The 27,130-nt window shown below is 39.2% G+C and overlaps 1 protein-coding gene across 4 annotated transcripts in view; it reads right to left on the reverse strand.

Annotated features, from left to right (window-relative positions):
• Positions 1-23,070, reverse strand: part of PPP2R1B (protein phosphatase 2 scaffold subunit Abeta) — a 37,294-nt gene extending 14,224 nt beyond the window's left edge. For 2 of the 4 annotated variants that reach the window (XM_012749556.2, XM_012749555.3), the window contains exons 1-14: positions 22,897-23,070; positions 21,924-22,014; positions 21,407-21,507; positions 17,800-18,032; positions 17,343-17,490; positions 12,366-12,521; positions 12,060-12,174; positions 11,569-11,639; positions 11,086-11,220; positions 10,013-10,186; positions 6,206-6,266; positions 1,118-1,272; positions 592-734; positions 117-208 (exon numbers count right to left, since the gene is read on the reverse strand). In XM_012749556.2, the coding sequence (XP_012605010.1) occupies positions 117-208; positions 592-734; positions 1,118-1,272; positions 6,206-6,266; positions 10,013-10,186; positions 11,086-11,220; positions 11,569-11,639; positions 12,060-12,174; positions 12,366-12,521; positions 17,343-17,490; positions 17,800-18,032; positions 21,407-21,507; positions 21,924-22,014; positions 22,897-23,010 (1,789 nt within the window). In that variant the 5' untranslated portion in view covers positions 23,011-23,070. The remainder of the gene's footprint in view (positions 1-116; positions 209-591; positions 735-1,117; positions 1,273-6,205; positions 6,267-10,012; positions 10,187-11,085; positions 11,221-11,568; positions 11,640-12,059; positions 12,175-12,365; positions 12,522-17,342; positions 17,491-17,799; positions 18,033-21,406; positions 21,508-21,923; positions 22,015-22,896) is intronic. The other 2 variants (XM_076002502.1, XM_012749558.2) reach the window with 1 other exon arrangement.
• Positions 23,071-27,130: the final 4,060 nt, after the last annotated feature.

The raw sequence follows: 27,130 nt of genomic DNA on the forward strand, positions 1-27,130 counted from the left end.
CCCTCCCTGTCTCCCGTAATATTTACCACCCTGCCCACTTAACACCACTCACATAATAGGGATAAATCTCAGTTAACCAAAACATAAGCTGCAAGGCAGAAAACAGAAATACATACCACTTATAGCTTCCTGTGCAAAGTATTTGACATCCATGTCTTCATCTTGACCTAATTTCTGTAGCACCGGCTTAACTTCTCCCTGCAAAGCACTGAAATTCAAAGTATTACCTGTGACAGAGTCTAGTGGGCCAGAGAAGTCCTTTATGATATATGTGCTCTATGGTAATTTCTGAAGTCTAAAATTTTTAAAAATATTTTAAAACACTTATAAACTTGACAAATATCCAAAATAATTTCTAAAGAAGTTCTCAGCAAAATTAGCTTCCGTGAATGATCTACACATATACAGAGTTTAAATAGAAAAGTCAGAGTGGCCATCATCAAAAAAGGTTACTAAAGTACTTTATTATTCTCTTTAAATAAACCCAGATCTTAAGTGAAAAATCACCGAACTCAATTTTAGCTATTAACCCTCCACTACAAGGTAAAGTTAAAATATACTTTTAAAACAAGAATAACACTAAAATCTTACTTGGTGTCTAGTATTGGTCCAATTTTTTGTAGAGATTTGGCCACATTGAAACGAACATTTGCTACTTGGTCTCCTGCCATTTTTAATACGATGGGCAGCATTTGCTTAGTGGTTATTTCCTGACCACAGGTTTCAGACAGTGCCTAGAGAAACAAATAAGATGGCACACTTAAAACACTTATTATTTTAAAAAATCCAAAAATCTAATGAGACAAATTAATATTTAATAAGAAAATATAATAAATGACCAATAGGAAAATATTTCTAGTTTGAGCATCCAAATAAGGGACACAAGGTAGCATTCAAAGAATCTGAAAATTAGACCAGAATTCACAACTGCAACTTTTAATATAATACCATATATTTTAACATGAATTTTAAAATTGACATTTTCTCTCATCTCTTATCTAAATTAATCAGTATAAGCAATATATTCCAAGGAGAAAATAGTATTCAGAATTCAGAAATTGTTGTTAACAATTGCTTTAATCCCTGAATTTAGCAATAACAGCTATGTTATACTTACATTAATGCAGAATAAAGTGGTCATTCTATGCAAGTAATTAGGATCATTTGCCATTACTAACACTTTGGGAACGATGGTATTTTGGGCCCACTCTGTACCAAACTTCTGAACTAGTTTCATGAGGTTGTTGGTGGCAGCTTCTCGGATGGCATATACTGCAGAAGAGGTCAAAAACACAGTCTCATACTGCTTACTACTTTATAAACATAACCTAGTTTACTTACATCAGCATCAAATGTGGACTAAAAACAAAACCTCTCTGTAAACACTCCACATAGACTCATATGGCAATGACAAGCATGATCAGCCATGATGCATAATACACTAATTTATTATTGTTATAGTTTCAAAATGTATACATCCAAGGCAAGGGATGCAAGGAGCTCAATATATGCATCGTTAATTAATTAACAAATATGTATGACTACTGCATGCTACTTGTTACAAAAAGAATACAGGCCAGGCACAGTAGCTCACTTCTATAATCCCAACACTTTGGGAGGCCAAGGTAGGAGGATCACTTGAGGCCAGGAGTTCAAGACCAGCCTGGGCAACATAGCAAGACCCCATCTCTATAAAAAATAAGAAAAATTAGCCAGATGTGGTGGCACGTGCCTATAGTCCCAGCTACTTGGCAGGCTGAGGGGGAAAGATCTCTTGAGCCCAGGAATTGGAGGTTACAGTGAGATTTGATTCTACCACTGCACCCCAGCCTGGTTAACAGAGCAAGACTCCGTCTCTTAAAAAAAAAAAAAAAAAAGATACTTGTCCTCAGAGGTCATGTACTCTTATCAGAGAAATTAAAGCAAATGCACTCTTGAGAAGTCACATGGTATTAGCCCAATTATAATGAATTATAATGAAGTATGGTACTGTGTAGTGTAGACTGCAGAGAAGAATGAACAGGGAAGTCTGGGAAGGCTTCAGGAAAGAAACAGACCTTGAACTGGGCAGTGAAGACTAGGGAGGATTTGTGTAAGTAGAGAGAAGAGGGGAGTAATTCCTGGAAAGGATAGAAAAATGTACCCAGGACACAAAGGAAAAAACTGAAACCCGTGAGACTTTAAGGTTAGACAACTGTCTGCGGATGCAGACTACAGAGTATCTTGAAAGCTAAACTTAGACCTGATGAGAAAAACATTGATGGATTTTTAAAGCCAACATGTGACCCAATGGCCAATGTGGTATTTAAGCAAAATTATTCAAGCAGCATCAAGAAGACGGATGAGTCCCAGCTACTCAGAAGGCTGAGGCAGAAGGATCGCTTGAGCCCAGGAGTTTGAGGTTACTGTGAGCTAGGCTGACACCACAGTACTATAGCCCAGGCAACAGAGCAAGACTCTATCTCCAAAAAAAAAAAAAAGAAAGGAATATAAAAACAGAAGACCAATGAGTGGAGAAAGACATCCAGGAGACTGTGTAGAGGACACTGTGTTCATCTATACAAGGGCAAATTAAAACTATAGACCGACTTGCTACTTCTCCATTAAAAACGTTTAGGCTGGCAGGGTGTGGTGGCTCACACCTGTAATCCTAGCACTCTGGGAGGCTGAGGCAGGCGGATTGCTTGAGGTCAGGAGTTCAAAACCAGCCTGAGCGAGACCCCTTCTCTACTAAAAATAGAAAGAAATTAATTGACCAACTAAAAATATATATACAAAAAAAATTAGCCAGGCATGGTGGCGCATGCCTGTAGTCCCAGCTACTTGGGAGGCTGAGGCAGAAGGATTGCTTGAGCCCAAGAGATTGAGGTTGCTGTGAGCTAGGCTAATGCCACAGCACTCACTCTAGTCTGGGCAACAAAGTGAGACTCTGTCTAAAAAAATAAATAAATAAACGTTTAGGCTGAGGTAAGACATCAAATGTCTTTTGTGAATAAATGTGCCTTAAGATCTAATAATGCCGTACAAGATCATTTATCAAAAAGAATAATAGAGGGGGGGAAATGGGCATTTATTGAAACCTTAAAATCTGTACCCCCATAATATGCCAAAATAAAAAAAAAATTAAAAAAATAAAATAAAAAATAAAAAGATTACAAAACAAAACAAACAAACAAACAAAAAAAAGAATAATAGATAATAAAGGTCTGAGCTACCATCTTCTCACAATTAGTTGCTATATACAGCAATGAACAAAGACAAGCCTGGTGTCACTTCTCAGAACCAGAAAGACTCAGAATCAGGGCTTAGATAAATCAAGGGTGGTAGGTACTGATACTGTGTTCCACTTCTCTCATCAGGTGGATCCAGTCCTCCTGGATTATCAACAGGAAGGTCAGGAATAGCTACCCATGCGACAGTCCCAATCCTAGACAATTTATACACACCTTTAGACAAGAATTATTTGTTTTTCCCAGTCCATGGATCCTTCTGGGCAATGATGTTGAGAAGAACAGGCAAGACAGCAAAGATGAGTAACAATACCTCTTATCACCAACACTTACTTAAATTGACCAGTCTAAGGAAGAAACAAGCCAGCAGTAATACCCAGAAGCACTCTCTACAGAGCAAGTTAAAGCCAACTATTTTTTACCTGTAGCACAGATTCTTTCCCTTCACATTATAGTCTTTGTCTTGGACCCAACTCCCATCCTCTCTTCCCCTTAAGATGAGGCTAGCTAAAGCATGTGTACTCTCTAATTACTGTTTTTTAATACGCTTGAGTTTTTTCTTATCATCATGCCACATAGCAAGGGAGGTCACTGCCAGAGTAACCAGAGAGTCGGCACACACCTGCTCAGCCTTGAACAAAGCCTTAGCTGCCCTAAACTCTACTTGGCCAGATGCCTACTATGTTCTTGGCTCCTCTCAATTTTGTTGTCAAAAGAATGCAAACCATTCCACAGTTCTGCCTGTTTTCTCTCCTTGTTTTATCTTTCTCTTTCTCTCTCTCTCCCATTCTCCCCAAGGTCTGGCTGACTTGCAAGGCTTTTTTAATATTTACCTCACTCTATGCTAACTTTGATACTTTCTCGTATAAAAAACAAATTCCCCTTCTAAATTCCTCCCTCTGATTAATACTGTCCACTCAACCACAGAAATATAGGTAATACTTTCTTCCTTATACTTCCCTGGATTTTTCACAACATTCTTTTACTAGTTTAACAACTAGGAGAAAAAGTTTCAAAAACTCTGATCAGTGATCACTATATACTGCTTATCTAAAATGCAAAAGCAGGCCGGGCGAGGTGGCTCACGCCTGTAATCCTAGCTCTCTGGGAGGCCGAGGCGGACGGATTGCTCAAGGTCAGGAGTTCAAAACCAGCCTGAGCAAGAGCGAGACCCCGTCTCTACTATAAATAGAAAGAAATTAATTGGCCAACTGATATATATATAAAAAATTAGCCGGGCATGGTGGCACATGCCTGTAGTCCCAGCTACTCGGGAGGCTGAGGCAGAAGGATCGCTCGAGCCCAGGAGTTTGAGGTTGCTGTGAGCTAGGCTGACGCCACGGCACTCACTGTAGCCTGGACAACAAAGCGAGACTCTGTCTCAAAAATAAATAAATAAATAAATAAATAAATAAATAAATAAAAAAAATGCAAAAGCAAAAGAACAACAAAAAGCCCCTGTGATTAATTAAGCATAGAACAATTTCAGAGCTGCCATTTCACTGGTTCAAAAAATGCTCACAGTCCCCACATTAGCAGTGAAACAAACAAGGGTCTCTACTGCTCTCAAACTGGAAGAAAAAAAATCAGAAAAAAGAAAGGAGTAATTAAGTTGCATAGAGAGTACAATCCTACAGAGAAAGGAGAAAGGGTAACAGGAATTTAATTCTTTGTGGAATGTTTGTACTTTAAAAGTTCCTCAGAATAAAACAGTCTTAATCTAGAATCTAGCTTTCAAAAAAAGTATAGACTGATTTGCTGGGATGTGCCATTCCCACTAACTATTTATCAGAAATCATATAAACATTTTGTTTTAAAAAAAAAAAAAAAGACTTTCTTTACCATGATTTGCCAAATTTAAGTTTTATTTAAAAAGAAAAAAATAATAGGACATGAACAGGTAACTTTAGGGAAGAAAAAAAGAAAGAAATCTTCATAGTAGTTTGAAATCACTGGAAATATTCACATATGTAAGCCCTTGTAGAGTTTCACATACTTTTTCACACGTTTCCTCTTCACACTTAATCATATTACCTATCATATGATACAAATAGGCCTTTAACAAAACCACCTATATGTATAACCAGTTCCAAATATCCTCATTCTTCCCAAATATGCAAGCATAAATGCCCACAGATGAACAAAGAAATATACTCAATACATACATAAGTATATGTAAGATTGTGGAACTGAAACACGATTCCTATTGTATCCACCACCAAAATATGGAACCAATGCTCAAGGACAATGTCACACGAGCCCTCAGTGGCACTTATCAGAACAGGTCCAAGGCTACACTGAAGCTGCCAAGTCTGGACCTGGGAGCTGGTGCAGAGGGTTCGTTTTCCCACTGCTGGCTGGTATACAGCTATCCAAGACCTCACCAGAAAGTCACTGCTCATTCCTGCTGTCCTACCTACCTGCCCTGAGCTCGTACTGTCCTAGCAATGTAGCAGTTGTTAGTCAGGATGGAAGCAGGAAGCCTTCCTTTCACTAAAACCAGAAATCCAGACCCTCTCTATCCTAGGGCACAGCTGGTGTTTCCTAAGAATCCTGTACTGTCCCACTGTATATGATTTTCTCTGTCACCTCAAAAAAGCCAAGTAGCCACTTCTTCCAACCCAGGCCTTTCATCTATCTCCAATACTTCTCCATCCTAGTCTATAGTTGAAGAAACCAATAATGCCATGGTCAAACAAGATCCTGGAATAAAGAAGGAGTAAGGAGATGCATAAAAGAGATACTGTGAAGATGATGTAATAGAATAAGAAACAGGGCAAAGAGACAGATATAAAATAAAATTTAAGATAAAAAACCTGGTAGAAACGTCAAATTTTTATTCAGAGGACTGGACTTTATGGCAAATATCTGGTTGGACTGGGATTCTTTTTGAAAAAGGAAACATATGAACATCATGGGACATAAGCAAAATCATAGGTTTTCCATAATAGTCTATTTTTAACTTATCTACTCACCATGGTCCACAAGCCAGGCCATACATAAAGAATTCAGCTTTTCATCAAAGAATTCCACACCCTATGGATATAGAAGATTCTATTAATACACATCTCCAAAGTTTAGAAACCAAGATGATCTAACTATATTATACCAAGGTTACCTGAAGGCTAAAAAACCCACTCATTTCCAAAAGAAGCTGAATTCATGAGACAGCCAGAAAAGAAATGTAACTGGATTTACAAACAAACTATAAATCTATTTTATTGGAGAGAAATCATATAAACAAAGAAAATCATAAGTGAGATGGCACAGGCCCTGCTAATAAGTAGGAAAGAACAGAGTGGCCAGAAGCCAGATACAATACTACAGAAGAATAAGAAGAATGCAGTGTGGGTGGTCAGCCAAGTAAAATCTAGATTATTTGTAAAAATGAAAATATCTGTCAATAATATTAATAATTGCCAATTATGTTCCCTTTTTGGTTAATATCATAATAAATCCTTAAAAATGAAGCAACTGACATCAAGACACAGAGATATCCCCAGTTAAAGAGAGTATTTCTGGGACGCTAGGATAAAGCACTGGAGGGAAAGTAACACAACAGGGGAAGCAACACCAGCACGGAGTCACAGGTAGAACCTGGAGCACAGAACTGTCCTGGCTCCCCTAGCCCTGCTCCTTTTGACTGTCAACAGGTAGCCACTTCAGCACAGGCTGGAGATGAGCTCCAGGAGCTGATTTTAGAAGACTTCTCAGCCTTGGGACTTGTGCAGCATGTGGGGAAACGCTGTGATATGTACTTTCCTAGTGCCTCCTTTCTGGAATGTACATGTTTACACTCTTGCTTCTTTGAATTATAAGAAGTTCCCATCCAGTGATTATATACTTTAAATAAAAAGATATAATATTAATATAACATTATAATGCTTCAAAAATAGTGACAGAATATGACTAAATAGTTTTATATAAACAGATCATTATAACCACAAGTTCTGCCATACATTTAGATTACCATGTCAGCTCTCAAAGATATCTTTTTCATTTTAGGTGGAGGGTTTTTCCTTCAGTCTTAATTAACTTTTATTTTCCAATTTTTTGTGGTTTAACTTCACATTTACTCACCATGGTCCACAAATCAGGCCATACATAGTCTTGAGAGAATTTTATAAATATCAAAATAAAAAAAAATAAAATAAAAAAAGAAAGAAAAGGAAAAAAATAACTCTGAAGGTCCAGTAAATAAACAAAATAAAAAAAATAAAGAAAGAAAGAAAATTTTATAAATTGACTATTTGATAGAAAAGTCTTTACAGATAAAGAAAAAATAAGGAGACAATATATACTAACAAGAGGTTAAATTACAAAACAAAATGTTCATGACTGAGGCATGAATAGTATCCCTACCAGACTGGTAGTAAGTCAACCAAAGGCATCACCTAGTTTGCTTCCATACTGCTCTGTATAGCTAGCAACCCTTGGAGACTTTCCAGGTCTAGAAGGAGCAGAAGTTGAAAGAAATGGTACTAAAATTCACCCTCCCTTCTGGACATTTGTTTCAGTCTTCAGCAAACCAGTTACCCACTGCTGCTTTCCACCCTGGAGGATTGATCCATGACAGTCACCAGTGAAGAGAAGATGATCCACAGCATTTGGGAGTGACAAAGGAAAAGGGTGACATGACAACTAGATGACCTTATTAGTGATGTACTTTTATCTTTGGCATTCATTTTGAAGAATGGGACACTTCAAATTTTATAAAACATGTAATGCCAGACATCCACAAGACACATGTTTCCTGGCTATTTCTTGAATTAGCAACACAAGTTCAGTGGTCCAAGAAAAATAAAGAAATCCCATATGCTCTGATCTGAAAGGAATGGAAATGGGGGTGAGGCAGGGAAAACAAACTATAGTATGTTAGCAGTAAAATGACATAGCATGAGCTTCCTCAAAAAATATTCAGGTATTTATCTGTTCAATAATCAACAAATGTTAGGTGCCTAATTAATGACAGGCACTATGATGGACAGTGGAAATAAAACCCTGAACACAGTCCCGGCCCTAAAAGGGATCACTTGTTTATCTCCCCAACAAGATTATAACAGATAATTACAAATACTCTGTAATAAGTGCTACCAACAGGGGTAAGAGTATTTCAAACTTAAAAAGTGGGCCAGGCACGATGGCTCATCATGCCTGTAATCCTGGCACTCTGAGAGGCCAAGGCAGAAGGATCGCTTGAGCTCAGGAGTTCGGACCAGCCAGAGAAAGAGCCAGACCCCATCTCTACTAAAAGTAGAAAAATTAGCCAGTAATAAAAATAGAAAAATTAGGTGGCCATAGTGGTACATGCCTGTAGTCCCAGTTACTTGGGAGGCTGAGGGAGAAGGATCACTTGAGCCTAGGAGTTTAAGGCTGCAGTGAGCAACGATGACAATGACGCCACTGTACTCTACCCAGGGTGACAAAGCAAGACTGTCTCAAAAATAAATAAACTTTAAATGTCCAATGCTTTACTTGACCAGTAAAAAAAATTTTTTTTAAATAAAAAAATTTTTTTAAAGTAGAAATACATAATTTTTTTAAAAAGTAAAAAAAATAAAATAAAATAACTGTCTAGAGCACCTACTAAAAAAGAAAAAAAAGGACATGGCTATAAACCCCATCTTTGAAATTTTAATTAATGTGGTATCAGAGTAAAACTAATCATGAAACTCAAATAGATAATGTGGACTTTGGTCAAAATACTAACATTATAGGCCAGGCGCGGTGGCTCGTGCCTGTAATCCTAGCACTATGGGAGGCTGAGGCGCGAGGATTGCTTGAGCTCAGGAGTTTGAGACCAGCCTGAGCAGGAGCAAGTTCCTGTCTCTACTATAAATAGAAAGAAATTAGACAAACAACTAAAAATAGGAAAAAAAAATTAGCCGGGCACTGTGGCGCAAGCTTGTAGTACCAGCTAGTTGGGAGGCCGAGGCAGGAGGATTGCTTAAGCCCAGGTGTTTGAGGTTGCTGTGAGCTAGGCTGATGCCACGTTACTCTAACCTACCAAGAGAGTGAGACTGTCTCAAAACAAAAAAAAATATTAACATTATAAGCTTTAATACTCCTTTTCTATATGGTGATTCTTCAATTCCCTTTAATCAGAATATATGAACATTCTAGGGACATTTTTACTCAGAAAACAGGCAAAAAGAGAAGCTGCCTTAAGCAAAAATCAAAGCAGACTTCCCTTGAAACCATACTTCCTTTCCTTTTCAGTTAAATATTCCTTAAGTTATAGAAACATTAAATATTACAAAATCTATGTTATATATACCAAGAAACTGATCATATTCTTTTATGGCTTTGTTTTTAGGTGTGGCTTTGTTTTTAGGTGGTGGTGAGATGAAATGTGTTTCTATTATACAGGTTGAAAATCCCAAACCCAAAAATCTGAAATCTGAAATGCTCCAAAATCCAAAACTTTTTGGGTGCTGACATGACGTTCAAAAGAAATACTCATTGGAGCATTTCAGAGTTTAGATATTTGGATTTGGGATGCTTCACCAGTAAGCATGTATAATGCATATATTCTAAAATCTGAAATCCAAAACACTTCTAGTCTCAAGCTTTTCAGATAAGGGATACCCAACTTGAACCTTTTTGTTAGATGTTTATGCACTTATAAAAATAAAAACCACCCTACAGGCAACAAGGACAAGACCACATTCTCTCACACATTAAACAAACATAACCATTCAGGCTAGTTGGGCCTCCTACTTGCCACGGTGAAACTGGACTATTTGATACTACCCTGCAATTCGTGGAGCACACACACTTACCAGCTGGCCTGCCAGCAGCGGCATATACTCAATGATGGCCAACCGGACCCTCCACTTGGCATCTTCAGCCAGCTCCACTATGGCAGGAAGAAGAGACTGAGAGAGCTGACGGATTCCAATCACTTCATTTACACAATCCAAATTGGAGATGATATTCAAACGAACTTCAGGACACTGTAAGTACACAAGCCCCAAAAGACCACATGTAAAAGTCATGTCCTCACCCAATATTCTCCTGTCAGGATAAGGTTAAAACTGCTAAGTAAATTTTAAAATGAGAAAGTACTCTCAGGTGAGAGTACCCAAATAATTCAAGGCACATAAATATAAGTGATCTTAACCAGAACTTTCAGTGAAAAGTCTGTAGGTAGGTAAAAGCATAAACTCTGGAATTAAGTTAGATGCACTCAAATCCCAGATCTGCAACATCTATCTGTGTCTCAGAATCCTCATTTGTAAAATGGGGTAATAAAATCTACCTCATAAGATTGTTGTGAGGATTATATGTAACAACAGGAGCAAAGCAATTAGGATCATGCCCAGTATATAGTAATTACTAAATAAATGTTAGCTATCATTGTAACTTTTTAAACTATATTTAAACTTAAATAAAAGAACCTTTAGGGGAGGGTGGGAGGGAGGTGAGTGATAAAAAATTACTTATTGGTTACAAAACACACTATTCGGATAACGGGTGCACTAAAAGCCCAGACTTCACCACTATACAATTTATCCTTGTAACAAAAATCATTTGTACCTCCTAAATCTATTGAAATTAAAAAAAAAATTTAAAACCAAGATACATTAGTTTCAAAGATAAGGAACCACGGAATATGAAGGAAAAATCAGGCAGAGAGGATGGATAGACATTTTTAGGTTTGCCTCAATGGCTCCTTGTGCCCATTTTCTGGTAAGTGTGTAACCCATATCCAAACTTAGGGATTGCCACTAGTTTAAAATAAGTTATGTTATTTTTATCTACTCCCACATTTTGGTCCTATTTTAGTGAAACTCCAAATCAAAATCAAATCATACCAACTATCACAGACAACAAAATGTATAGCCAGACTCACCTCATCCTTTAACTGAGCTAAAAAAAGAGGTAGAAGATGTTCAATGGTATTTTCTTTGCCCAAAATGGTAGATAATCCCATAATTACAGAAGCTAGGGCTGACTTGACATGTTGATTGGTATCAGATACTAATTCCTAAAATAAAATCAAAATTAAAAGCTTTTCTTTCTTGCAAGATAACACAAACTTCCATACCATCTCCCAAAGAATTTCAAGACGGCACTATTTCAATTGTGATTAGTTGATGCTTCCTCAGGCCAGTTGTTAGGTAGCATAAACCTATGCACTAAAAACCATTTTACAATTGTAACAGGCACTAATAAGTAATAAATAACAATTTCATACATTAACATATCTGCCTCATTGATCCCATGTCCACCTTTAAACTCAAAGAGCTTTAAAGTAAAGCAAAAAAAAAAAATGAGGTAAGGTTTATCTTCATATTGGGCAAAGTGAAACAAAATAAACTGAAGTTAGGTTTACCTTTATATAGGGCAGAATTTGATTCATAATTATGGTCTCTCTACCTTCAACAGGCAAGTTCTCACAAAGTTCTAAAAGAGAGAAATAGAAAAAATAATGCTTTCACAGAGCCATTTAAGAAGTGCCAAATGAGGACACTGCACCAGGTGTATCAATAGTTGCAAGTTAAATCAAATCATATGTTTAAGCAAATAAGCTCTAAGGGGGAAATGAATCTTATTCTAAATGCAATTTTTCATCAATCTTTATGCCACTGCATATTATATCAATCCAACCTGAAAAAGCATTTTTTAACAGAAATAAGAAAAAATGGTTGTTTGGTTTTAAATAGAAACGGGGAAGGCTTTGTATGACAATGTAGCATTTCCACATATTAAAATCATCTCTATATATTTAAGACACATATTCTAGAACAAAAAAAAATACCAAATACACTGGCACAAAAAAATACACCAAAATGAATGACACAAACATAAATTGAACTCTTTAACCTTTTACTTTGTGGGCAGCAGCTGCTCGAACTTCAGCTTCACAGTCTTTAACTAGGTTCTGAAAGGCGGGGATGAGGTCATTTAGGGTGATTTTAGGACCCACAGCTTTCTGGAGCTATAAAAGAAATTTATACAGGTTTTAATGTATCCTAACAAAAGAATTAACAACACAAAATAGTGCAATTTTCAAGTATATACTTTTGCCACACACTTTACATCCAAAAGAATTAATTCAGAAACTTTTAGTGCAACAGCATATCTGTGGTTTTTTGTTTTTCTTTAGTACCTAAAATGCATTAATTTTACCTCTGAAAATTTGTCAGCTACCATATAGCGAACTCGCCAAGATTTATCTTCTGCTGCTTGTCGAAGTCTAGGCATCACCAAGGCCTCAAGGTCATCCTGAGACAGTAACTGGGCAATACTGACACAAGCTTCCACAGCTAGAAGGCGCACTGAATCCTAAAAGAACAAAATTTCTCTAAGTCAGACAATATTTACGGAGAGCTGTGGGACACTGTGTGTGGTATGGGGCGGTGTTACTGTGGGTGTTGTTTAAAAAAGGAAAAAAAAACAACCACACCATATGCAGTTTCATGTCTTTACATCCTGAAATAGCTGCTGCCTTTGCCTGGAATGGCATGCCAAAGTCATAAACATAGAAATGACTTTGTTCTAAGAGTCAACAACAAAGTAATTGCCTTGGCCAGAGTACAGAGTTTTTATTAAGAAAATTAAATGTAAACGTAAAGATTAAGTGGAAAAAAAAAGAACATTTTAATGATGTCCTCAAAGCCTTACTATAATAGGAAGTTGAGGGATAAAATTGAAAAGTATACTTGTACAAGTTATTTATAAATAGATTAGAACAAATAGAATAGGGTAAGGGAAATCACTTAGGAAGCTTAGTTTCCAAAATACTCAGTTCAAGGTGGGAGTAATAAGCATTTAGGCATGAGATAATCACTTAGAAAGAAATATAAGAAAAGAGCAATCAAAAGTTAGTAACAACAACAAAAAAATCAGTTGGATTTTAATGTTTAAGATCAAGGACAGAATAATTTGAGATAGCCATGTCTAAAAGACATGGAAATTAGAAGTTAGAATTAGAAAAGTATGTGATTAATGAACTCAGCTTTGCAAGTGAAAATATACAATTAAGAAAAATCAATGTGAAAGTGGGAACTGAGACTGTAGATTTGAGAATCATTATATATAAGTAGAAACTAAAAACACATAAACATATGAGCACCCAGGAAAAATAGGTCAAAAATTTAACTCCTCCTTCTTTCATCTCCCAAAGTACTGGGATTACAGGCACCAGCCACTGTGCCTGGCTAAAATTTTAATAGTTGTGTACAATAACATAGTATGTAAATATACATACATACACTCAAGAAAGAGAGGCCAGACATGGTGGCTGACACCTGTAATCATAGCACTCTGGGAGGCTGAGGTGGGAAGATCATTTGAGGTCAGGAGTTCGAGACCAGCCTGAGCAAGAGCAAAACCCCATCTCTATTAAAAATAGAAAGAAATTAGCTGGACAACTAAAAATATATAGAAAAAATTAGCCGGGCATGGTGGTGCATGCCTGTAGTCCCAGCTACTCAGGAGGCTGAGGCAGAAGGATTGCTTGAACCCAGGAGTTTGAGACTGCCATGAGCTAGGCTGATGCCACGGCACTCTAGCCTGGGCAACAGAGTGAGACTCTTTCTCAAGAAAAAAAAAAAAAAGAAAGAAAGAAAAGAAAGAGATACAGTGACTCCAACTTTAAAAATATTACAAATTTAAAAAACTGTAGATCACCAATAACCTCCCTAAGACACATTCATCCCTCTGTATACAAATGAAAAGGGTATAAAAAGAACTAGGTTCTTGGTAATGGCTATACAAATATTTTCAGATTCTAAAAATAATGCTATATCGAAAGACTATTATCAGCTATTGAAATATAGGCCAATAAATATTTGTTAATCAACTACTTGTCTTCTAGAATACTCCTGATTTTCTCTCCTACATCTGTTCCTTCTCCCAGAAGCTTCTCCATGTTATAAATGACACCACCATCCACCCAGCTGCTCAAGCCAAAAATCTAGATCTTGACTCTTCTTCCCCTCATCCAATCCAATAGTGCTAAATTCTATTGACTCCACCATCAAATCTGGTATCTAGAGTCTTTCCATCTTCGCTGTTACCCCCTTAGTCCACCACCATCATCTCTTGTTTAGGTTTTTGTTTTTTATTTTTTGAGAAAGAGTGTCACTCCACTGTCCCAGGTAGAGTACAGTGGCGCCATCATAGCTCACAGCAAGCTCAAACTCCTGGGCTCAAGAGATCCTCCTGCCTCAGCCTCCCAAGTATCTGGGACTACAGGCACATGCCACAACACATGGCTAATTTTTCTATTGTTAGTAGAGACAGGATCTTAACTTACTCAGGCTGGTCTTAAACTCTTGAGCTTAAGCAATCCTCCCGCCTCAGCCTCCCAGAGTGCTAGGATTACAGGTGGAAGCCACTATACCCTGCCTCTTGCATATTATCATAAAAGCCTCCTAACTGGTCTTCCTGTTTCTACTCTTAACCCCCTTAAAATTTAGTTTCCATCCAGAAGCAAGAATATCTTTAAAAAATGTAAATTACATATCACAACCTTGCTCATAATCTAGGTGAAAATCCAAACACTATACTTAAGACCCTCTGTGATCTGGCCCCTGCCTATCTTCTCCAACCTCATCTCTTACTAGTCTCTTTCAACCACTATGTTCCAACCTTACGGCCTTTATACTAGGTGTCCCCCCTTCCTGGAATTCTCTTTTCCAGGAGCTCTGACACTGTAGGAAAGGGCCATGGCCGGTGTTTTTCTTTTGTGTCTCAGTTTATGCCACCTCTCACTAGCCAGTCTAGAGGAATGCCCAATTTTATTTATCTGTTTTTGTTTTTCTCCATTCAAATGTAAACTCCATGAGAACAGGGTCTGTGTATGCCTTGTTAACACTGTATCCCAGCACTAGAACAGTGCCTGATATAAAGTAGGTGCTCAATATTTTTTCAATGAATGAATAAGCCAAAAGCAGCTTTTCTACCATTGGTCAGAGGGAACATACATATACATACTTTAATACAAAGCACTTAATAATTTTTTGAGCATCAGGTGCTGCTAATAGCACACTACTGCCTATGAAGTATGCTTATCACTCCCAAAATATCAAACCTAAATCTGATTAAGCCTTAAGATCACAGGTGAGAAAACACTGGCCAAATTCAAGAGGAAACCAGTTTTCATAAATAAGTTGTTATTTTAACACAGCCATGCCTGTTAGTTTACATATTATCTATGGGTGCTTTTGTATTATAACAGCAGAACTGACCAGGGACAATAGAAACTGGCCCACACAAAAGAAAACTGCTAACTTCAGATTCAACTACTATTTTGTGGGAAATATAGAGGACAAGAGAAAATGTTAAATTATACCATGGGAAATGTAATCAATAAAATTCCAAATGAGGATTCTAAACATGAGCTGTCCAACGTGGCAACCACTAAGCCACATGTTCCAATGATAAGACTTTGTAAATTCTGGGTAAAATATATTATTAATTTCACCTATTTCTTTTTACTTTTAAAAATGTGGCTAGTAGAAAACTTAAAATTAGTAGTAGCTTATATTTCTGTTGGACGGCACTGTTTTAAACTATAATGTTTGGGTAATTAAAGTGTAAAGTGTGCCCGGGAGCAGTGGCTCATGCCTGTAATCCTAGCACTCTGGGAGGCCGAGGCAGGTGGATTGCTCAAGGTCAGGAGTTCAAAACCAGCCTGAGCAAGAGCAAGACCCCGTCTCTACTAAAAAATAGAAAGAAATTAGTTGGCCAACTAGAAATATATAGAAAACATTAGCCGGGCATGGTGGCACATGCCTATAGTCCCAGCAACTAGGGAGGCCGAGGCAGAAGGACTGCTTGAGCCCAGGAAGTTAAGGTTGCTGTGAGCTAGGCTGATACCACGGCATTCTAGCCCAGGCAACAGAGTGAGACTCTGTCTCAAAAAAATGTGTAAAGTGTAAGGAGGTGATTACCTTAAAAGTCAGAATAATATTACTCTTAAGGGAGTAAAAAGTGGAGAGCAGAGGAGGGAAGGACTATGTTTGGAAGGCAGCCCATGGACGGCTTCTGGGGTACTGGTTGTCAAAGCACTATAACCTTTCATAGATGCTAGCTACAAGATAATATAACCTTATAATAATTCATTAAGTTGTATACATTTTATGTTGTTTTCTGTTATTTTAACAAATTTAAAAATTATTTTGAAAGTAAGATTTATCATCATTAGATTTAGAATCTGAAAATGATATTCATCAATGTGTTTCCTAGTACTCGTGGTCCTGTATACATGAAGTGATACTAGGGCAGCCACTAGACAAATTAAAAACCCAAAAGGATTATTCTAGAGTCCAGGAACTCTGGGGGCTGATCCTTCTAAGCACCATTACAGAGAGGCAGTATAGCCTAGCTATGAAGGGCATGAATTCTGGAGCCAAACTGCCTAGATTCAAATCCCGACTCTATCACTACTAACTATGCTACCTTAAGCAAGTTATTTAAACTTTCTAGGCCTCTGTCTCCTAATATGTAAAATTGGGTATCTATCTCATGTGGTTGTTGTGAGGACTGAATTACTTAACACATGTAACCACTTAAAACAGGCTGAGAAATATTAAGCACTTTATTTAGGTGTTTGCTATTTTTACTGTTATTTCTACACCAAAGAGATCTCAGTTCCTTGGATTTAAAATTGCTATTATGCAACGTACTCTCATATACTAGTACAGAGGAAGCAGTGGGTCAAACAGCTTTCCTAACACATTCTATGCTTATTTATCTTGAAGTTAAAAATAACAGGAAACATTACTCCCTCATACTACAATACAGCTGACAATTCCCAAAGATATGTTATCCCTTGATGCAGCTTAGTCTTCCTAATTATGGCTCCCATTTAATCCCTGACTTGCCCTTCTTTCACCAGCTGCTAAGGTGAGAAAGAAAATCATGGTCTGCTTAAGAAAGAAACGTAAGAACACTGAAGTGAGTCATATTACACTTTATCCAGCTCAGAATTAAGTATTAATTTTACAAAAAGGATTCTAACATGAGGACCAAACCTCCTCAAAGACATTCCTAAAATAAAAAAATTAAATTAAAAGAACAAAAAATACAAGAAATTCCTAAAATTTAGAAGAGAGTAGCATATCTATGTTGTCCCTTAAATACTAAGAGTTAACTTACCTGTTCATCTGAAGCTAGATTAGTGAACAATGGAACAATTTCACTTTTCACACTGTCTAATTCCAAAACTTTTGCAAATTCTCCCAACTTGGAAGCAGCAGCACGTCGTACCATTGGTGTGTCATCTGAGCACAAGGAACGGAAATGCCTGCAACATAAAATAAGGAAGATATTTTGCATCAGATACCATGATTAAACATGCCCCAACACACACAGACATTTTAGAGGTTTTCTCTTACAAACATTAATGATTAGGCTTTTATTCCTAGAAATAACAAAAATAAAAAAATAAAAATAGTATATTCAACTGGATAATAAAAAATGATGACATCAATCTTATCCTGGTATCAGCCACTCAGTGGTAACAGGGTACTGTGTAAATTGTCACCTATGAATCCCCAATAATCCCAAATAACTAAAAAAAAAAAACCCCACAAAAACCAAAAAACTATCTTACTGTCTGATTTCTGCCTTGACAGCATTTGAGGCCCTGGGATAGCAAACGCTGAACAAACCACATGCAGACGTGCGAGAAGTGAACCAATCTCCACTCGCTAGGCGTTTCACCAGAGGTACAAAATGAGCTTCCAGAGCAATAGGCGTATGCTCCTGGGAGATTTGCCTCAGGGACTCCACAGCCCGGTCTCGAACAACAGTCTCTTCCACAGTTGCCAGACTTTCCAAAGGAGGCTGAAAAGATCAAAAAGGAAAATCATAGAAGAACTTAATGAATCAGGTCAGATACAGATTATCACTTTTTAAAGTGACTGAAGGGAGGTGGTACACGTAACCAGAATGTTAGCTATATCATACCAAATGGTTACTTTCAATTCCCACAGTGATAACATACGGTACAGCCAACCTGAAGACACGACTTCTGTAGAAAAGCCAAGATCTCATGTCCCAGATGGCAATTCCCAGATGGTGTCTACAAATGACACAGTGGAAAAGACTTGACACAATATTAATATTATTGTGAGCTGAATCACTAGGTTTGAAAGATATGTAGCCAAATTCAGATAGGATCATATATATTTCCTCAAGATTAAGTACAAAAATATGATCGACATCAGGCACCACAATTACAATAACACTCAACAAGCTGTGATGTCACTGAGTCCACAGCCTTTTGAATATTATTCTACCATTCCCAGAGGTGCAAGCAAGCCTTGTTCACCAGCTCCACATCATAAATTTATCCAACTTATAAACGGTTGAGTACAAAGTCACTTTTTTCAGAATACATTCAGAATCTTCCCATGAGCCATAGAGCCGGAGTTTCTGGCAAAACAATCAAGTGAAGAGTACAGAGATGGTAGGAGACCCTGCTTGCAGCTTTAGAAATAGAAGAAATCAAAGGGGCTGATGGTCTGGACTAGGATCAGTAACTGAATATGACATGGCCCAGTAAAAAGTGAAAACAGGCTGGTTCTCTGAATCTCTGCCTTACTGTGTTTGCATTTGGGACAGGTAGATTCAGCACGTGCCATGAACTACAGATGTTAAAGTATAAAACCCACATGTAGAACTGAGCAACAGACTGAAAGACAAGGATAAAGAGTCAAAGGAAATAAGGGTGCCTGCCTAATAATACATTTTGAACATCGTTTGATACACAAAGCTGGACATTACTCAATTTTCCTAACAGTATTTCAGAAGCCAATTGAAAATATACTGTTTCTTACTTTCCAAGGCCTTTCATGATCTGTCCTCTGCCTACCATAACCTGCTGTCATACAGGACCACTGGATAATCTCTATCAATAAGACAGGATAAGGTCAAGCTCCTGAGAATTGCTGATGAGTTGTCTCTTGAGTTGAGCTCTGCCCACTTCTCCAATGCCCTTTTCCTTCTGGCCCTTGGTGACCACTCCTGCCTATTCCAGCCAACACTTCATACCCCAGCAGTCTGAAACCTATGCTTCATGCTTCCAAGCCTCTGAAACTCATGCTTTCAATAAATGATTATTGTTGTATTCTAGCACTGAGTTTCCAAAGGAAAGAAGCAGACAAGGTTCCTTGCTCTAATGGCATTTACATTCTAATGGAGAAAGACTAGGATCAGTCAAGAAAACAAGCAGATGGTAATAAGTACTCTGTAGAAAAATAAAATAGAATGATATGATAAGGGGTGACTGGAAGGCTATTTCAAGCTGAGTGGTCAGGGAAGATCTCTCTGAGGAGATATATTGAAATTGATATCTGAATGACAAGAAGCCAGCCACAGGAAGCTCAAAAGAGCATTTTCTTAAAGGGAAGACCTAGGACAAAGGTCTTAAGGAAATAATGAGCTTGGTTTATTCAAAGAACAGAAAGAAAACCCGTATGAGTGGAATGAGGTTATCAAGAGGGAACACCATTTGATAAGCCTTCAGAAGCAGATCATAAAAGGTCTTGCACAGAGTTTGGATTTTCTAAGAGTCATGACAGGGAGTGATCTACCTACTGGGTGAAGAGTGAACTGTAGGGGTGAGGTGCAAGGCAAGAGTGGAAAGCAACTAGTTAGGAAGCTACTGCAGTACTCTAGAGGAAAGATGGTGGTGGTCTGGACTATGGTGGCAGTAGAAGGGATGGAAGAAAGTAGACTGATTTGGGGAATCTATATAGACTCTGTAGGAATTACTAACAGATTAGATTTGGGGGACAAGGAAAAGAGGATTCAAGAATACCTTCTGAAAGGCTGCTCCACCTTGTAGTCCAGTAATTAAAGAACACCTTCTAGGTTTTAGCTTGTGTAACTGGATAGATGGTGATACAACTGGGTAAATGGAACAACAAAATAAGAGGCATCTTTTGGGGACGAGTTCTGTTTTAGGTATGTTAAATTTGAAATACCAGTTTGACATCCAAGTAGAAAAAGCATAGGCAGATATACATAGACAGTGATATATATATATATATATCTAAATCTATCTCTATACATCTGTATCTATCTATCTATGGAGTTCCATGGAAAAGTCAGAGGTAGAGATATGAATCACAAGAGTCAGCATCACACAAACAGTATTTTAAAGACCTAAAGCAGATATCCCTACCTTGTCCAACTACTGAATTCCCAGTTATCCTTTAAAATCTAATTCAGACAACATCTCTCAAGAGGTCTCTCCTGGCCGGGCGCTGTGGCTCACGCCTGTAATCCTAGCTCTTGGGAGGCCGAGGCGGGCGGATTGCTCAAGGTCAGGAGTTCAAAACCAGCCTGAGCAAGAGCGAGACCCCGTCTCTACTATAAATAGAAAGAAATTAATTGGCCAACTGATATATATATAAAAAAATTAGCCGGGCATGGTGGCACATGCCTGTAGTCCCAGCTACCCGGGAGGCTGAGGCAGAAGGATCACTCGAGCCCAGGAGTTTGAGGTTGCTGTGAGCTAGGCTGACGCCACGGCACTCACTCTAGCCTGGGCAACAAAGCGAGACTCTGTCTCAAAAAAAAAAAAAAAAAAAAAAAAAAAAGAGGTCTCTCCTGAACACCCTGAGTTAATCTTTCACCTCTCTAACATTTGAGTACTTTATAGGTGCTTGTATTTTTCCATTTAAAAAAACTGCAATTATTTGTTGACACACAAAGACAGAGACCTCATTCCATTCACCATTGATTAGTCTTCTTTAACATTAACATTGTTAATTTATAATTTGCCTGATATAGTAGACTCTCAATAAATGTCAACTAAATTGAACTGAACTCATCAAACTCAAAAAGTCTGAAGCAAAGCTTATGCTAACAATTAATGATAAGACATTCTCCAATGAGAATTAAGACTTCCAACTTCAGGGGGGTAAAAAAAAAAAAAAAAAAAACATAAAAACTATCAAATCCTTTTTCTCCCCACCTCTAAATTAGTAAGTCTACAGAGGCAGAAAAAGTGGAAGAAGTTCTTTTATTCATAGCTGGACAAATAAGAGTCTAAAGAACCTATATTACTTGTTCTGTCAATGGCTAACATTATGACTATCTGCCCATAAAGAGGTCTGCATAAAAAATGCTGCTGTGTGCCTATCACCAAACAATGTATCATTTATACTGCAAAAATTCTAAGAGGAGGGTAAGCACATTCAAATACTCACCAGCAGACAGTGGGCAAAGTCAGGACCTCCCACCAGGCCAGTGAAATTTCCCAGCTGCTCAGCAAGGGCTAACAGTACCTCATCTTCATCATAAATTGTATCTGGAAATGACATCAACCAAATACTCATCAACTCATCACACGTATAGCTGGCCCAGAGCCGGGCACTCACACAAAACTAGGAATAGACTCAGTAGGTAGCCAGTAAGATGGCCCAGTCAGAACCCTAACAGCATTTTCTTTCTTCTCCTCAATCAAGAGTCTTCCTGGATCTCTTTTACAGTCTGAATTAGAAATTCATACTCCCATATCAATTACTTTCCCATTAGCTAAACAGTTAATGTTTAAATATATCTGGTCACAACCTTACAATATGCTTCTGTTTCTTTTACACAGAAAGCACCTGGCTCAGTGTAGTACTTAATGATACTGTCAGTAACAAACTCTAAACAACAAAGTTTTGAAAGACACTGGAAAATGGAACGTCCCCGCCTTTCTTTAAACAAAGGTCCACAAACCTGTGAGGAATGGCAGCAGTTCAGTTCTCGTCCTTTCTACTCCAAGTGCTAGAGCAATTGTTGATAATTTCTTAATACTGTTGAGACGGAGCTTTGAAAAAGAAAGTAGAAAGAAAAAAGTAAAGAAATGGCTGCAATTTAGACCAAAAGACAAAAGGTGCAATAATGACATAATAATGATATCCTTCTTACAAAGAACAAACTTTCATTTAGATTTTATTCATAAGGAACCTCATAAGGACTTCAGGAGCAGTGTAACTCTGCCTCATCAGCCAGAGGAAGATTTCCTAGGAGAAACACTTAAAAGGGCCTAGAAGAGAAATGAATGAAATACAAAACTCAGGAAGTAAAATAATTTTCAAGAGCGAGAGCTTTGGCAGTGGTGAAGCAGGTTGAATACAAATGGTTGAATACAACGCCTGCCTTTTCGAAGAAAAGTTCCATCAGAGCTGATACACCGACTCCATCTAGGTTAATTAAGCCATCCCACTCTATTTGTACCCAACAAGCCCAGCCAGTTTCCAGGCCGAGAGGAAGGCACCGGGCTGCACCGCAAAAGGGTCCCTTGGCACCCAGCGATCCACAGCCCGCTCCAAGCCCCTCGCGGCCCGGCACCGCGCTCCTCCCGCTGGCTCATCGACCAGGACTGCCCGGCCGGCCCAGGGAGGGACCCGGCGTGACCGCCCGCGCCGCCCCGATGGGGCGCCCAGGTGGGAAGCCGGTTCTCAGACGCCCGATGGGGCACCGGGCCGACGCCTCAGGGGACCGGGAGGAGGGGCGCTGGAGAAGTCCCGGGGAGGATCTGGCGTGACACCACAGCCCCTCAGGCGTCTTTCTCGCCTCCCCTTCAAGTTTCTGCTCCGAGTTCGGCTCGTTCAATCCCCGGGCCTCCCCCACAGCGGCTCCGGCCTTCTCTCTCCCCTACCACGCGCCCGGCCGGGCCCGCCTCGAGTCTCCGGCCTCAGTCCAATACCTGCACGTCCTCATTGCGGAGCTCGTCGATTAAAACCGCGATCGGGTACAGCGAATCGTCTCCATCTCCGCCCGCTGCCGCTGGGCCGGCCCCGGGCCCCGCCGCGCCCGCCATGTTCTTTCTCCTCCGGCTGGTCGCCGCCGCCTGCTCTGCGCCCAGGCCCCGCCCCGCGCTCAGGCCCCGCCCCGCGCCCAGGGAGGCGGGGCTAAGGCCGGGGCGCGGGCTCCGCCGAGGTGGGGGAGCTACGTCTCCGCCTCGCTTAAGGAGGATACTTTCGGAACCCCGCTGCAAGAGTTGTAGGTCTAAACTCCACAAGGAGGGTGGGCTGAGAAAGCTCATGGGACCCCCGCGTCCTTTCCCCAGCCGAAGCAAACTGGGGCAGGGATTCCTCCTGTTCGTTGTGGTCTGAACGGGCCGGGGACCTAACAGGCTGAGGCGTGCTGCGCCCTCTTAGCACACAGGCCGGCTGAAGAGGATGCCCAAAGCCCCGAGGAAAAAGGATTTAGAACCTCCCCTGGCTTCATCCTGACCCCGAGCCACTGGGTCGCCAGCCCTAAATTCTCCGCTCTGCCTCATGCTTCCACAGAGCCCCTCCACTTCTTCCTTGGGGCCTGTTCTCCAGAATCGTATCTGGCTCTTGCGCCGTAAGACAAATAACGCGGGCGGTGAGAGAAAATGAACAGCTCTGTCCAAACTCCCCAGTCAATATTTTTTCCACGCAAGCTGTTAAAAACATGCTGCTCTCTTGTTTTTGTGTTTCTTTTCAGTTTGGTACTGGAATGGTGCCTTCTGTTGTATTTTCTTCCTCCTATTTTTTAGCTCTTTAGCATGCTAGAAGTACAACAATGAAGCAAAACTAGGACAAGCTTTAATCCTTCCAAATTGGGTGGAGTGGGTACTTGGCTTGTACAAGAAAGCCTACACTGGCCTCCCTAGACCTCCAAGAGTCCTCAAAGGCAGCAGTGCGAGGAGGTGGAGGTCAGGGTCTGGGAGTTCTTTCTTACAAAACTGAATGGAAAGTTTTCACTTATCCTGCTTAGGACAGCATGGGTCCTTCCTGTCTTTTTGTTTGTTTAGGACTGGAATTCAAGCAACTTAGAATGATAACTACATATGATGATCCCAAACTCTGAAATGGTAATTCTATGTGTGTGATTGATAAAAAATGTAAAATTATTAATAAATGCAATTTAGGAGACAATTTTTTTTAAAACATGGGGTTCTTGGAAGTAAGCACAGTAAATAGAGCCTTTGGTAGTAATGAACGTTTGGGACCCAAGAGACCTGAACAATTTTTCTCAAATTAGGTGGATGTATTCTTTAGGGTTTTAATTTTGTTTTCATTTGTTTATTTTTTTAGGTTTGCATAGCATATTCTGGATTATCTGAATGACTGCTTTAACTTAGTACTGCCACACAATTTCAACATCTGCATTTGCAGGTGTCTTTCAGGGCTGCTTTTATTGTTTGGGGATAATGAAAAAAGAACAGAAGTGGTTTTAAAATGAAAACGAAGCTTTCATGCACAAAATGAAAGCCAAATGACATCATGAGACTGCACTGAGTAGTTCTAACAGAGAAAAGTAGTGAGAAAATTGATATATCATAGGCCACTTGGTACATAGGTATATTGAACTCAAAAGCAGCTGAGCTTTAGCAGGCAATACCATAATCACAATATAAGGGATGATTTAGTTTTAGCAAAATACATCATTTGTCATGTTAAATTACTACAGCCTTACTAACTTGAATAGTATTAGTTTTGTGATTTCATTTGTATTTGTAAATTTTTTTAGCTAAGAGTTATAAATAAAAGAACATATATTCATCATTTATACTGTAAATTTAAGTAACACTGTAATAAAAAATAATTTAAGTTGATTGAGAGTTTTCAGTGTTTTTTATTTCTTTAAAAATGGATCCATATACTACGCAAGTTTGAGAGAAATGGCTAAGCAGTTCTTTTTTGTTTTTATTTTTTTTTCTTTTTTTTCTTTTTTTTTTTTTCTGGTCAAGTGGAGCAGTGGGAAGCAGTTCTTAATTTAGTACTTTACCAGTTAGAAGATCAGATGGAGTTCCTATTATCATGGAGAAGACTTTATGTAAAAAGTTTTCAGAAATGATAAAGGAAGCAAGGACAAAGAGAAGTGGATTCAGTTCCATACATATTATCATCTAGATATTAGCTTAAGCTCAGAAAAGCCTCAATATGCTAACAAAAATTGGGACACTGATGCTAAACTATTTTGTTTAAAACTCAAATATGCTTTGCTTACCCAAGCACAATGAATTGGAGATCTAAGGAATAACTATGATTAAATATGAAATCACAAGGTGAGAAAATAGGCCCCAGAAAATTGCCTGGTTTGAGAGTCATCAATTCTGGAATGGCCATCACTGTTTCTGATTCATTATAACCTACCTCTCCCTATGCCTCAGTCCCACCTTTTACCCCCTCACCCCAATAAAATGGAGCTAACCATCCATCATCTCTGGTACCTGATCTAGTTACTATGATGCTGTGAGAATAAAACAGGTAATAAACATGGAAATGCTAATAAATGCTTCAATAAAGAAAGTGATTCAAACAGCAGCAGAAAGGCTATTTCAAAAACTGGGCCAAATTCTAAGGCTAACTATCTGAATCATCCAAGTTGCCAATTAAAAATGCAGATTCCTGGCCTCCAACCCAGACCTACTGAATCAAAGTCCCTAAGAAGGGGGCCAGACATTTCATGGTGTCCACTGGGTGTTTCTAATGTGCATTGACATTTGAAAGTCACTGATATGAAAAGTTCATCTGGAAAAATAATTTCCATGTCGATAAACAACCATCTGTCTGCTCAGGTAGAGTCTGAAAAGTCTTCGGAGGCCATCTCTGTCCAGAGAAAGCAAACGACAGCTATAACTGCTTATTGATAAGCAATTCTGTCTCTGTAGGCTGTGGGTTTTGCTAGATTAAAAGGGTGATCCCTCTTTTGCTGGATTCCTGGACATTAGCCAAGCACTCGCAATACAGTTCTGTGGCGTTGAGCTATTTCCATATCCTCTTCTCCCCTCTATTGCTCCCTCAGGCCTTCTCTCCACTTCCCACACACACCATAAGAAATTAATAACCAGGGAACGCCAGAGGCAACAGCTGAGATTAGACTGAGGATTTAAGGCAGCCCTTAGAAACAACGTGACATTCTCAGCATAAAAGCACTGAGTTCTGACTCCCACGTACAGTTCACTCATCCAGTGTGAATCAAGGGAAGACTGGGTTAGACTTGCTCAGTTCCTGTAAGACAAAGCGTCAAGAATATAGGGAAGTACAGGCAGATGGGATCCGTTTGTAACAGCTCTCAATGTCGCATCAGAAAAGAGTAGTCCTGAGGAAGTCTGAATGACATCATGACCATCATTCTGGCCCTTTGCCTCCCATTTACTAAGCTCAGACCAGAGCTTTACAAGTAGGCACTTATTCAAGTGCTGATCTGCCCCAAAGTCAGCCCACTGCCAGGGAGAAGGCCTGTGCAGGAGACCTGACGGTGGTTCTCTCAGGGCAGACCCAGACTGTGGTCCCACTGAAAGGGCCATCAGGAGAGCGGTGGTTGGCCCAGCACAGAAAACCCGAAGTGCACAGAGGCATTTTCCAAATATCTTTATTTAGCAAGATGACCCTGGTAAATCCCTTCCCAGGTCTGTACTTATTTCATTACAAAGTAGTAATTATCACCATACTGTTAATGATATCTTAAATTTATATTTATGCAAAGAATGTCATCATTCTGTGGAACTCAAATATTTTCCCCTCAATTTCACCTCAATATTTTTGCCTTCTTTCCCTTCTCTGGTTTTTTTTTTGTGGCAAATTTTTAATCCCATTTTTATGGATAAGAATACTCTGACAGGCCAGGCACGGTGGGTCATGCCTGCAATCCTAACACTCTGGGGGACCAAGGTGGGAGGATCGCTTGAGGTCAGGGGTTCGAGACCAGCCTGAGCAAGATGAGACCCCCATCTCTATGAAAAATAGAAAAAATTAGCTGGGCAACTAAAAATAGAAAAAATTAGCCGGGCGTGGTGGTGCATGCCTGTAGTCCCAGCTATTCGGGGGGCTGAGGCAGAAGGATCGCTTGAGCCCAGGAGTTTGAGGTTGCTGTGAGCTAGGCTGACGCCATGGCACACTAGCCCGGGCAACAGAGCGAGACTCTGTCTCAAAAAAAAAAAAAAAAATACTCTGACAAAAAGA

The sequence above is a fragment of the Microcebus murinus genome, chromosome 4, assembly GCF_040939455.1.
Source record: "Microcebus murinus isolate Inina chromosome 4, M.murinus_Inina_mat1.0, whole genome shotgun sequence".
NCBI lineage: Eukaryota > Metazoa > Chordata > Mammalia > Primates > Cheirogaleidae > Microcebus > Microcebus murinus.